The 13,073-nt window shown below is 38.5% G+C and overlaps 1 protein-coding gene across 1 annotated transcript in view; it reads right to left on the reverse strand.

Moving 5' to 3' along the window:
• Nucleotides 1-5,511: 5,511 nt before the first annotated feature.
• HOMER1 (homer scaffold protein 1) overlaps nucleotides 5,512-13,073 on the reverse strand; it is a 140,790-nt gene continuing 133,228 nt past the window's right edge. The window contains exon 9 of the mRNA XM_003261518.4: nucleotides 5,512-8,611. Within this exon, the coding sequence (XP_003261566.1) occupies nucleotides 8,423-8,611 (189 nt within the window). The 3' untranslated portion in view covers nucleotides 5,512-8,422. The remainder of the gene's footprint in view (nucleotides 8,612-13,073) is intronic.

The raw sequence follows: 13,073 nt of genomic DNA on the forward strand, positions 1-13,073 counted from the left end.
CCATCTAGACCCACAGTTCCACTTGGATATTCGATAGGCATGTAAAATGCAAAACAGAACTCACAAAACTGAGTTTCTGCCCTCCTGAATTCACTCTCTGGGGAAATGAGATTATTCATCTGGTTGTCCACGAGATCTAGAAGCATCCTGCATTCCTCTTTTCCTTGCCACCTAAATTAGTCAAGAAGTCCTACTGGTTCTACCACCTATAGACTCTCTGAATCCATTCCCACTGCTACTGCCATAATGCAGCCTCTCAACAGGGATTGTGATTTACATAGCTGCCTGATTTATAAACCATATTATTTTTTATAATTTTTTTTTCCTTTTGAGATGAAGTCTCACTGTGCCGCCCAGGCTGGAGTGCGGTGGCGTGATCTCGGCTCACTGCAACCTCTGCCTCCCAGGTTCAAGCGATCCTCCTGCCTCGGCCTCCCAAGTAGCTGGGATTATAGGGGCCCACGAGTAGCTGGGATTACAGGGGCCCACTACCACGCCCAGCTAATTTTTGTATTTTTCAGTAGAGACGGGGTTTCACCATGTTGGCCAGGCTGGCCTCAACTCCTGACCTCAAGTGATCTGCCCACCTCGGCCTCCCAAAGTGCTACAATTACAGGCGTGAGCCACTGTGCCCAGTCTATTTTTTATAATTTTTAATTTTTGTAGGTACATAATAGCTATATAAAATATATTTCTGATTACATCATTTCTTTGCAAAAAAAAAATCCTCAATATTTCTCCATTACCTTCAGCATGAAACGGAAATCTTTAAAATGACTTACAAAGTCCTTCCTGCTCTGGCCTTTGGCTACTTCTCCATCCCCATCTTTTGCCATGTCCTTCCCTAACATCCTATGCTTCGGGCTGTATTGATCCATTCTAACTTTCTATATGTCCCAATATTTTCTTCACTCTTCTGAGCCTTTGTACAGCACACTCTCTGCAACTGTCTTTTACCTCTTCTTCAACTAGCCAGCTCCTGCTCCTCCACCAAGCCTCAGGCAGATGTCACCTCCTCTGGGAAAGACTTCCCAAGCTCTCTTCCCTCTGGACTGCCCTGTGCTAGTGTTCTCCTTTGTCATATAACTTGTGCACTGCAAAGTAACTGTGTTCTGCAATGAACTGTGTGCTTCTCTCTGTAGTTTGTATTCCAAAATGGGGCCTGCGACAAAGTAGGTGCTTAACAAATGTTTTAGGAAAGAAATGATAAAAGACATGACTTGGAGACCAATTAATTACATACAGGTCTATTAACCAGACACCCCAAGACTGATTTCCTAGTGAGCTACCACGTTATTCTACAACTCTTTTAGGTTTACCTAATTCAAACCCAATCCTTTTGCAGTTCCTCAAAAAGTTAAACATAGAATTCTCATATAATCCAGCAATTCTACTCCTAGGTATATATCCACAAGAATGCTAGAAAGCAAGAACTAAATTGTACACAAATGTTCATAGCAGCAACAGTCACGAGAACCAAGCAGGGGAATTGACCCAAGTATCCATCATGAATTAATAAAGTATCATATATCCACACAATGGAAAACTATTCAGCCTTGAAAAGTAATGAAATTCTGATATATGCCACAACATGGATGGATCTTGAAAGTTATTATGCTAAGTGAAACAAGCCAGACACAAAGAAAACAAATATTACATGATTCCACCTATATGAGGTACCTTGAATAGGCCAATTTATGGAGGGATAAAGTAGAACAGAGGTTGCCACAGGCTGCAGGGGCAGGTGGGGAGGGTGGAGAGGGTAGAAGGAATAGGGAGCTATTATTAAATGGGTACAGAGTTTCTATTTGGGATGATGAAAAGTTCTGGAAAGGGATACGTGGTGATGGGTACACAACATTGTGAATGTGCTTAATGTCACTGAATCATACACTTAAAAATTGTGAAAACGGCAAATTTTGTTATGTACATTTTATTACAATAAGAAAGGTTAACAACTCAACACTTGAGGCTGGGCACAGTGGCTCACCCCTGCAATCCCAGTACTTTAGGAGGCCGAGGTGGGTGGATCACCTGAGGTCAAGCATTCAAGACCAGCCTGGCTAACATGGTGAAACCCCATCTCTACTAAAAATACAAAAATTAGCCAGGTGTGATGGCATGCGCCTGTAATCCCAGCTACTCAGGAGGCTAGGGCATGAGAATCGCTTGGACTTTGGTGGCAGAGCTTGCAGCAAGCTGAGATCGTGCCACTGCACTCCAGCCTGGGCAACAAGGGCAAAACTCAGTCTCAAAAAAAAAAAACCAAAAAAAAACAAACTGCCTCCCAAAAAACAAAACAAAACAAAAAACCGAAGTGTTTTCACCCTGATCTTTGTTACCATCTGTCTGAAGATCCTAGGGCCATGAGTTATTTCTGCAACTGATCTAATGGTTTGATTAACCGAGAAAGATATAAAGTTCTGGGCCAGGCATGGTGGCTCACACCTGTAATCCCAGCACTTTGGGAGGTCAAGGCGGGCAGATCACGAGGTCAAGAGATCGAGACCATCCTGGCTAACACGGTGAAACCCCGTCTCTACTAAAAATACAAAAAATTAGCCAGGCGTGATGGCAGGTGCCTGTAGTCCCAGCTACTCAGGAAGCTGAGGCAGGAGAATGGTGTGAACCTGGGAGGCGGAGCTTGCAGTGAGCTGAGATCACGCCACTGCACTCCAGCCTGGGGGACAGGGGGAGATTCCGCCTCAAAAAAAAAAAAAAAAAAAAAAAAAAAAGAAAGACATTCAGTTCTGGCACAACCAGAATTGGCCACAAAGTCACCCAGTACTGACAGCAAAACGCATATCCTGTTGAACTACTATATAGTGTCAGGGGATGAGTTTTATAGGTTTACAACTCATTTCATTAAAAACTTAAGAGATGAGCTGCCTTCCCAAGGCCGAATAGTTTGCTACTTAAATTTTATAGATTAAAATTATGCATATAAAGAATTACTTACTTTCGTTGGATTATTGGAAGTTTGTATGTTTTAAAAAAAAATTGAGTCCAAAACATATTGCATAAATGACACCTGCAAAGAAAGTAAAATTTATAACTTCATAAGAAGTACTGTAAACACCAAAGAAGACTGAAGACGTTCAGAAGACCAGATATGAAATACTTAGTTAACAAGTGCCCTAACGGAGATACTCTAGAGAAGCAAGACAGAAAAGCCAAAAAAATTGTACCACAAATATGAGCAATACCTCCACCTTTTCACCAGTGTGCTGGATAACCAGACCAATAACCATAGGAACAGCAGGTAGAATCATTTGAGCCTCTTCCCTTCCTTATCCCCCTCCCTCCCACAGGAATACCCCTGGAAAGGCCACTATCCATAGAAATATCAATTAGTACAGTGCCTATCACATAACAGATGTTTAATACATACTTCTTGATGTTCCATTTCAAACTGAAGTCAGAGAAAACATTCACTTCAAGTACATCTGCTTTCTAGTCATGCTTCCTGAGATAGTCATTCCTTATAAATTAAGGTAGAATAATCAAGTAAGTCATATCCACAAGTCATATAGATGTGACTGACAATATATCTGTGTATATAGTAAGGTAGTTATAATACACAGGTAACAAGAAAAATCATGAATGTTGATAAACACAAAAGATTTTTCTGTGCTACAGAAATGACCTTACATTTGCATTTATTAGGCACCCATTATCTTCACTTCGTGTTGTCAGAAGAAAACAGAGTAATACTTCTATCCCTGGGTATATCTGATATGAAAACAACTGACAAAAGTAGGTCAGGGCCAGGCATGGTGGCCTGTAATCCCAGCACTTTGGGAGGCCGAGGCGGGTGGATCACTTGAGGTCAGGAGTTCAAGAGCAGCCTACGCAACATGGTGAAACCCCGACTCTAATTAAACTAAAAAAACTGGCCAGGCATGGTGGCAGGTGCCTGTGGTCCCAGCTACTCAGGAGGCTGAGGCAGAATTGCTTGAACCTGGGAGGCAGAGGTTGCAGTGAGCCAAGATCGCACCACTGCATTCCAACTTGGGCAATAGAGTGAGTGAGAATCCATCTCAAAAAAAAAAAAAAAAAAAAAGGTCAGAATCCCACAAAATGGTGAGTTCTGAATGTCAGGTGTCTTACATTGGGTTACAAATTCTGATAAGACAAGTGACAGAGTTTTCTGAAAGTCTCTGAAACTCATTAGTGCCATCTCAATCTGTTTGGTTAAAAGCAGCAGCAAGGTAGGAAATAGTTGGTCTGTGTCTCTGGCTATCCTGATATGCCTTAGATAAAAACTGAAGTCAGCATGTTCCTGCTCTTTTTTTCTGCATCTGCTTTCACAAAAAATATCCTCTTTCCACCCAGATATAATCTTGGTGTCTTCTGGAATATGTCCTTTAACCTGCACCTGATCTTAGCCAAAAGGCCGAGAAGCGGTGTGTCCTTTAACCTAAAGGAGAGGTCCTTACACAGATCAGAGACTTGACAAGAAGTCGACTAGGAGTTTGTGGCCTTCTGTCTATTCTAGTCCAGATGCAATTTCTCCCTATTTCATGTTTTTGGTAAAAATCACTTAAAATATTTTTTTTTTTCCTGTTCTGTGTACTAAGCAGAAACCACTAGGCAGTGTAGTGCTGACTGAGATTTTGAGTTTTCTGGGGTATGATTTTTAGCTATTTTACTAGGTAATATATAAATAAAAAATGCTAAGTACCCACTACTTTAATTCAGTAACTTTGCTGTATTTGCGTGACATCTATATATCAGTTTCTCATGAAGAAAAACTATCATAAAAATTTTAAGGTAAAATTTAACATGAATATTAGGAAAAAATACACTTTTGCAATTTGGAGTAAGGTGAATGACACATCCTTTCTTTTTCTAGTAATTTCTAAATTTAGAAATTGAGAAATTTTCTAAAAGTGTCAATCTCAACTACTTCTTACCTGAAAGGTTTCTTAAGATTTTGTATAAATTAATTTACTTCATGCTATACATTTAGGAGGCAAAAATTCAATGAAAATCATTTCATGACTTCAAGCACAGAATTTCAGAATGTCAAAATCATTTGATATCAAACAAATGCAATGGTTAAAACAACAGTAAGAATCCACTGCCATCAAACAAACTTTCCCCGACCTGCCTCCCATTCCAGTACTGACAAAATCAGGACCACAAGGAGATAAGTGACTGAAGTGTATATGCTTCAGTTAAATAAAAACATGGGAGACTGTAGCCCACGTGTTAAAGAATACATTTAATTTTAACAGGGCAAATAAACTAGTTTTTAAAGGTAGTGGTGGTGGTGGCTTAATTTTGAGTGTTCCTTTTATTTCCACCTGAAAAAAAAAGTGAGCTTTTCCTCTAACTGCTTCCCAACAGTTCAATGACAGCAGAACATCAAATCTAGGATGGTACTGGAGATCTTCTATAGAGACAAGGAGAGATGCAACTTCGTGAGCATGTTTTAGTCTGCAGAAAGAAAGTGGAAAAGAGAAAGAGAGAGAGAGGAGAACAAAACTAATTTTCCAGGCAGGGGAATACTTATAAAACCTTTTATGTCAAAGTTAGGATTTCACAACATAACACACTAATGCAAAATCCAGTAGCACCTGAAAGATTTAAGTAAATGCTGTCATCATTTAAATGCTTTTAAATATCTGTAAAAGACTGGATGAAAAAAAGATAAAGTACATTCTCCAGAGAACAAATGTATTTCAAAATAAAAACTGTATTTTTGCTTTTCTTTTTTTTTTTCAATTTTTGTTTTTGTACAAGATTCAATAGTTATCACATATTAACTTATACACAACGGGATCAACCTCCTCCTCCATGTCGCTTCAAGTCCACATGTTCAGGCTATAGTCCCCAACATTATTTTCTGAGAAATATATTACCACAGTTTGATTTAAATATAGATACAGTATATAATACTTGTCTCTGGGAAAAATCAAATTTTAATATGCAAATGTTTATATAATACAGAAATGGAAAAAACTACAGTAGGCACACAACCTAATTATGACTTGTGGATGATGATTTCTACATACTCTCCTACTGTAAATGAATAGTTAAAAGTCTTAAGAAGATTTTATTTATATTTGCACTTGTGTCCACCTTATCCCATATACTGTACATGTCTATTGACAATCTGGGAATTTAAAGGTGCAGCCCTCAAGAGATTGTTAAATCACTAAAAAAGGAAACAATTAGGCTCTATTGGACAAGAAAAACACTCACAAAATTTCCAATTTTAAATTTCATATCAGTAGGAAAGTATTAAAAATAATTTTCTGTATATACATATGGGTATATGTATATATTGAATTACACATATGTCCCACATTATCAATACAATTCAAATGGAGACATTTTGGTGAGTTTTTTCATTAAATGATCACTATGTCAAAATTTAAAAATATTTTATTACATCATTAAAATAATTCACTTGCCATTTCAACAGCTTACACTTTTTTAAATTCTTTTAACTCTTCATAACTAAACTCCCTGATCCCTAGTGTTAAATCCCCTATTTAAATTAAAACTTGGTGCTCTTTGTTACTCAGAAACTGATGGATAAAATCACATTTACTTCAAAATTCCATCAATCAAATACACTTTGTTACCTGATTTATCAGAGAAATATCTCAGCTCTGAGCATGTGTATCTAAATTATTCTCCCTATAATATATAGGTGAGGAAAATATCCTAAAATAGATGGAGGTAACGTACATGATGTTACAGCACATATAATACATGATGACTGTTTGTTATAAATTTTTCAGAGACACCTGAAAATTCACTTTAGAAACTAACTTCAGAAACAAACCATTTATTTTTCACTCTAATGTAAATTAATATGTATGTATTTACGTACATACACATACATAAAAAACAAAATTGTCTAGTATTGAGTAGCTGTTTATGAGTGAAAAAATGGTTACAAATTGGTTAATTAGCTTAATTTTGTACTTAACAATTCGATCATTTTGGGGTACAAACAAGAAGTCAGTGCATTTATAGACTCCATAGAGTCAGATACTCAAGCATACACTTTAAAAAAGAACCCTCCTCAACATCACAGGCATTGTACAGCAAGAATATATGTATTCTGATGCAATTCCTACTTTATAAGCAGACTAGACAGCACTTGGCTTACTTTTAAAATAGCTTCATAAAAGAAATATATAAAGAAATGCATGTTTGCTAAAAGTCTTTTAAAATTACATCAAAACAACATTAAAACCTGTTCACTGAGAAGAGCCTATTGAATTTAATTCCTGTTTTGAAATACCTAGTTAACAGTTCAGAATATTGCCTTGTGAGGTTTGAATCAAGATGTGATTGATGGGTAGAGCCAGATAGAGTACACAACTCCATCTCTATCTGCCACGATCACAATTTAGATAGAGTCCTCTGATCGGCTGTTTGATGTAAATGGACCCCCTTTAAAATAGCTATACACCTTAAAATTATCTATAATAAACAGTTCCCCAATAACCATTATTATTCGTAAATTGAAATGCATTGATCATTCAGAAAAGATTTCTTGCAAAATATATAAATAAATGTAACTGCATATTCTGTAAATATACTTAACATTGCTAGACCAGACCGTTAATGACGGGCTGCTGTATTTCAGTACTGTGTGTCAAATTTATTAGAAATTTAAAAAGAAAAATTTCTGAGGGACTCAGCTGCCTTCGTTAGTTGGCTTTAAAATGTGTAATAAAATGGGAGACAATATCTTCTCATAAATACATGGAATCAATATGGAAAAGTAAACTATACAACAGACAAGATTAGAGAACACCAGAGTGTACCAGAGTAGTCACCAGAGTGAAATATCTTCCAGCACAAAAAAGGGAAGAACTCTATACACCCAGTTATAGTATATTTCAATTAAAGATACAGCTCTCTCTCACTCCTGGCAAGAATTAATTGGTAATGGCACTGCTTTTCAGCAGTGCAAAAATATCCTGAGAAATTATTCAGATTACAACAAAAGACAGGCTTTCATCACTAAGTTTTTGCACAAAACACAGCTCTAGATATCGTAAATAAATTAATTTAAAAAGCAGATAATCTTCACTGTGTTGAACACAAAAAGGGGATGTGACCTAGACATTGTTAATTCTCCCATTGGCTAATATCAGGAAAAAAGATTGCATTAAGTGTCTATTTATAACTTTCTAGTTAACTATGGCCAATAATATACATGGAGGTAATTTGTAGTTCAAGTTTTTCATCTCTTTTTTCCCCAACTAGCTACAAGCTGGATTCTAAAATTTACAGTGAAATATACAATTCCAATTTTCAAAAGATCCTCCTCCTGGAGGAGTGATATTCAAATTTTTGTGTGTGTGTGTGCAATCTTGATGCAGAGCCTAAACAGTCCTACGAAGAGAGACAGTGTATCTTTTAATTAGTTGGCACTGAAATTTCACTTTCCTTAGCTGCATTCTAGTAGCTTGGCCAAGTTATCTCGTAATTCTGTTAGTTCAAATATCTTTCCATCCAGAATTTCTAAGAGTGTCTTCAGGTTATTGCGAAAAGCTTCTTGTTCATTCTGACTTTTCTCCAGACGTTGCTCTAAGTCAGACAGTTGTCCCTCCAGGTCTTTGTTCCGAATTTCTACTTCCTTCAGAAACAAAAGTGTAACAGGTATATATGTCAATTCATCACTTAGAAAACAATACAACTCTCTGTTATTACCAATATTGTGGTAATCAATGCAGTTTGACCGTCAGGATGAGCTTCAGAATCTTAATTTAGCACAATTTAAGGAGATTTTAGACTTGGCCATCCCAGAGAGCAATACGATTTTAATGACGGGTTTGGTTATCAATCTATCTAACTACTCAACGAAAATCTACTGACTCATTACTTTGTGCCAGGCAACACTCTAGGTACTTCAAATACCAAGACAGGCTTGAAGACCTATTTATGGATCACTTAGATGTCATTTTTATTGCTGTCCACCTGTTTCTCCTAATGCATAATTATTAGCAATCACAGGTGAAAGCAGGCAGAGAAAGAGAGAGAAATTAACTTTTTCTGTTTACTGACAACTCTAGAGAAAGATTTAGACAAGAAAGTAACTCTCTGAAATGTGATTTTAGGATCCTCTGAATATGTTAATTATTCTTTGCTTTGCCTCAATATCAAATAAATGTATATGCAGCGAGTATCACTCAATTGCTAGAAACTGTAGTGAAGATACATAATCACTATACATATTAGAGAATTATAAGTTAACAGTTCTAATATATTGCAAACCAAGGGAAAAAAATGACAAAAGGAAATCAAATGTTCATGACAACAAAAAAACACTAAACGATTTGTTTTTGACAGAATAAACTCTGGCACACTTAAAAATATTTAGAAGTTATTACTGCTTTTTTTTTTTGTTTCTTTTTTTTTGAGATGCAGTCTCACTCTGTCCCCCAGGATGGAGTGCAATGGTGCAATCTTGGCTCACTGCAACCTCCACCTCCCAGGTTCAAGCCATTCTCCTGCCTCAGCCTCCCAAGTAGCTGGGATTACAGGCACACACCACCACACCTGGCTAATTTTTATATTTTTAGTAGAGATGGGGTTTCACCATGTTGGCCAGGCCAGTCTTGAACTCTTGACCTCCAGTGATCCACCCACCTCGGCCTCCAAAGTGCTAGGATTACAGGCGTGAGCCACCACACCTGGCCTATTATTGCCTTTAAAATGTCTCTAAATGTGACAAATATAATCAAGTGAGTCTAAAAAAATAAAATGACATAAATCAAGCTAATGATTTCATTTTGGTTAAAAAATCAGATTGAGAAAAATGGGAGAAAGCCAACTATTACACTTTAGATAAGCAATGAATTGAAAATTATATATCCTTTCTGGAAAGCTCACTTTTACGTTTGAGAGAAACTAAGTGACTGACACAAATTACATTAAGATATATAAACTATATGGGACGACGAAAATATCTTGATGTTAGTTACACAACATGATAGCCTCAGAAAATAAGATGTTTCAAAATGTTAATACATCATTTAAATGTTAATCTCTAAAGGAATTCTATCAAGTCTAAAGGACAGTGGAAATTAAAAAAAAAAGATCACTGAAAGACAATCTGGTAAATATTAAATGAAAAGAACAGAATATAAAGTAGCTCACTGAAACTGGCAAAAATTCGTATGCATGAGGACAAACACTAGGAATTAATGTAGAAGTAGGAAATAAAAAATAGTTCTGGTGCTGAAATTATGGACACTTTTTTCCAAAAATTTATTTTTCTCTCAAGTTGGATAAAGAATGAAAAAAAAGTAAAAACTAAATTTTTCTCACAATGTAAAAATTAAACTTTCAAGAAAAATAATTGGGGCAGGGCTCACGCCTGTAATCCCAGAACTCTGGGAGGCCGAATCACCTGAGGTCAGGAGGTCGAGACCAGCCTGGCCAACATGGCGAATCCCTTCGTCTCTACTAAAAATATAAAAATTAGCCAGGCATGGTGGCAGGCGCCTGTAATCTCAGCTACTCGGGAGGCTGAGGCAGAAGAATGGCTTGAACCAGGAAGCAGAGGTTGTGGTGAGCCGAAATTACGTCACTTGCACTCCAGCCGCCTGGGGTGACAGAGTAAGACTCTGTCTCAAAAAAAAATAAAATAAAATAAAAATGGAAATTGGCTCGAATACATTTAAAAAGTAATAACTCTGGGTTATCTTTGTCAGTGGTTTGACAAGGCTCAGGGATGCTACAGATGAGTTTCAAGAGCCTGGGAAAATATAAGAAAGGAATCAAGCAGCTATAATGATTTTTAAAGGAAGAATTTAAGGAATGGAATCTCAAACTATTGACTATTAAATGTTAGCCAGGTATGTTTCTAATCTCTTCACTTTGGTTAGTCTGCAAGGTCAAGATAAGTAAATTGAGAGGAGAATCTGAAACTAATAAAATGTTTATAAATTCAGAAGCCAAACACATGGAGGTTTTAACTATGAGGGAGGACACAGATCCTGAGATCAAATGTAAAAATTCCACTCATGACTGCACAGCATGCTCTCTTGCCTGCTTAAACAATAAGCTTAAGGGTAGAATGTTTCCAACTATAAAAATAGACCAAATGTCATTCACTAGCAGACATCCACTTCACCAGGCACCACCCAGTTTGCCCTCCAAAGCCCTCCTAAAAATGAAAGGCTCCCTTGTTTCCCTGCCAATCAATGAAACAGCCAAACATTTTCAATGGAAGCAAGCAAAACACAAAATTCCCTCAGCTAATAAAATTGTGTTATTCTCTCTAGAATGAATCCCCTACTCTAAGCATCTCTCTGTTTGCAGGAATTTTACTAGTTAGATAACAAAAATGACCTAATACACTGCTTGATGGTGCTAGTCTATTTTTAGGCAAAGAGAATATGTTCCTAGAGCAAGAATAGACAACTTAGGGCACAGGGGCCAAGATGTAACAGAAGCCATGGTGAGTGGCACTTCTTAGGTGTCTACCTTTTGTTCATATATGTATATAAAATTCTCTGTTATATATATATATATATATAAAATATATATTACAGACAGAATATATATATATTACAAACAGAATTTTATATACATATATTCTGACAACAGTAACTTCAGCACCTTTTGTCCATATTTTCCAACCAAACTTTCCCCCCTTCTTGCCTTTCTATTTGTTATTTTTTTGTACAGACGGGGTCTCACTGTGTTGCCTAGGCTGGTCTCAAACTCCTGGGCTCAAGTGATCGTCCTGCCGCGGCCTCCCAAAGTGCTGGGACTACAGACATGAGCCACCACGCCTGGCCTTGCCTTTCATTCTCCTTCCAAACTCATTCTTCTGCTCATTATCATTTTGGCTCTGTTATTTCCCTCTTTTCCTTTACTGATGTAAGGCACACACCAGGGGCAACTAGAGGGAGGCATTGTTCAGCCCTGATAAAGCACAGTAGACCGGAATCATCAACTCCCTTCTGAGTGCTTTAAAAGGTGGGAGAGGATTCAAGATGGCTGACTAGAAGCAATTTGTACTTGCCTTCTCTACTAAGAAGAACTGAAATAGTGACTAATCATACTTCAAATGGATCATCCAAGACAGGACCCTGGAATTCAACAGAAAAAGTGACAAGAAATACCTAAAGCAAGGAAGAAGGAAGTCGGCTTGGCCAGGATTGGTGGGGAGCTGAGATTCCCCAATATGGATAAAGGGTAAGAGAACCTCGGTGGTCCATATTTCCACCATGAATCCTGCAATCCTAGTCATGGGAAAATCTCTTGGCCCTTACAGGCACTGGAAACTAACACTGCTGGGAGACTGTGTGACAGCACTGCTCTCGGGAGAGCACTAGTGCTGGGTGCCACACAACCTGAGACCTAAGCTGCAGCAAGGCACCATTTTAGAGACCCACCTCCAATAAACTGCAGTGTCCTAGAGCCCAGCAGTGCTGTAGCTAAGGCTCAAGAGAAACATGGGCTGTTACACCCAGTGCTTAGGTGCAAGTGACTGCAGGCTACTGCACCCAGACTGAGTGCCATCGAGGCACAGGCTACCATCGTCAGGGCTGAGGCATGAGTGGCGTGCACATTTCCCACACATCAGCCAAGGCTGCTACCAGTGAAGGTGGCATTGTCCTCCTGAGCAGCAGGACAACAATGTGAGCATTCCTGGGGATTGCCCTGCCCCTACCTACCATGGCTGGCACCTGCACATACCATCAGGGGGCCTGAAAACTAGCCTAATTGGCCTGGCTTTGATCCCCTCCATGTCACAGCATATAATCGGGGGGTAGGGGGAGTGAAGGGATTGCCCAGTCCAGTCCACCAATGTTGGCACCTAAACACTCCTCCCAGGGGAATAAGGTTGGGCTTACCTTCCTGGCTGCTACCACCACAGCTGGCACCTACCTGCACATGCCACCTGCAGGCCTGGAGAATGGCCTGTCCAGCCCTTTGCAGCCACTGCCAACACCAGCATGCACTGCAAGGGACACACAGAATTGTCCCACCACTGCCATCGCCCATACTACACCAGTTGCCCAGGGGTCGGAGAACCCACCCACCCTTGCACTGCTGCCACTACTGGCCTCCAAGACACCAGG

Source organism: Nomascus leucogenys, chromosome 2 (genome assembly GCF_006542625.1).
Source record: "Nomascus leucogenys isolate Asia chromosome 2, Asia_NLE_v1, whole genome shotgun sequence".
Lineage (NCBI taxonomy): Eukaryota > Metazoa > Chordata > Mammalia > Primates > Hylobatidae > Nomascus > Nomascus leucogenys.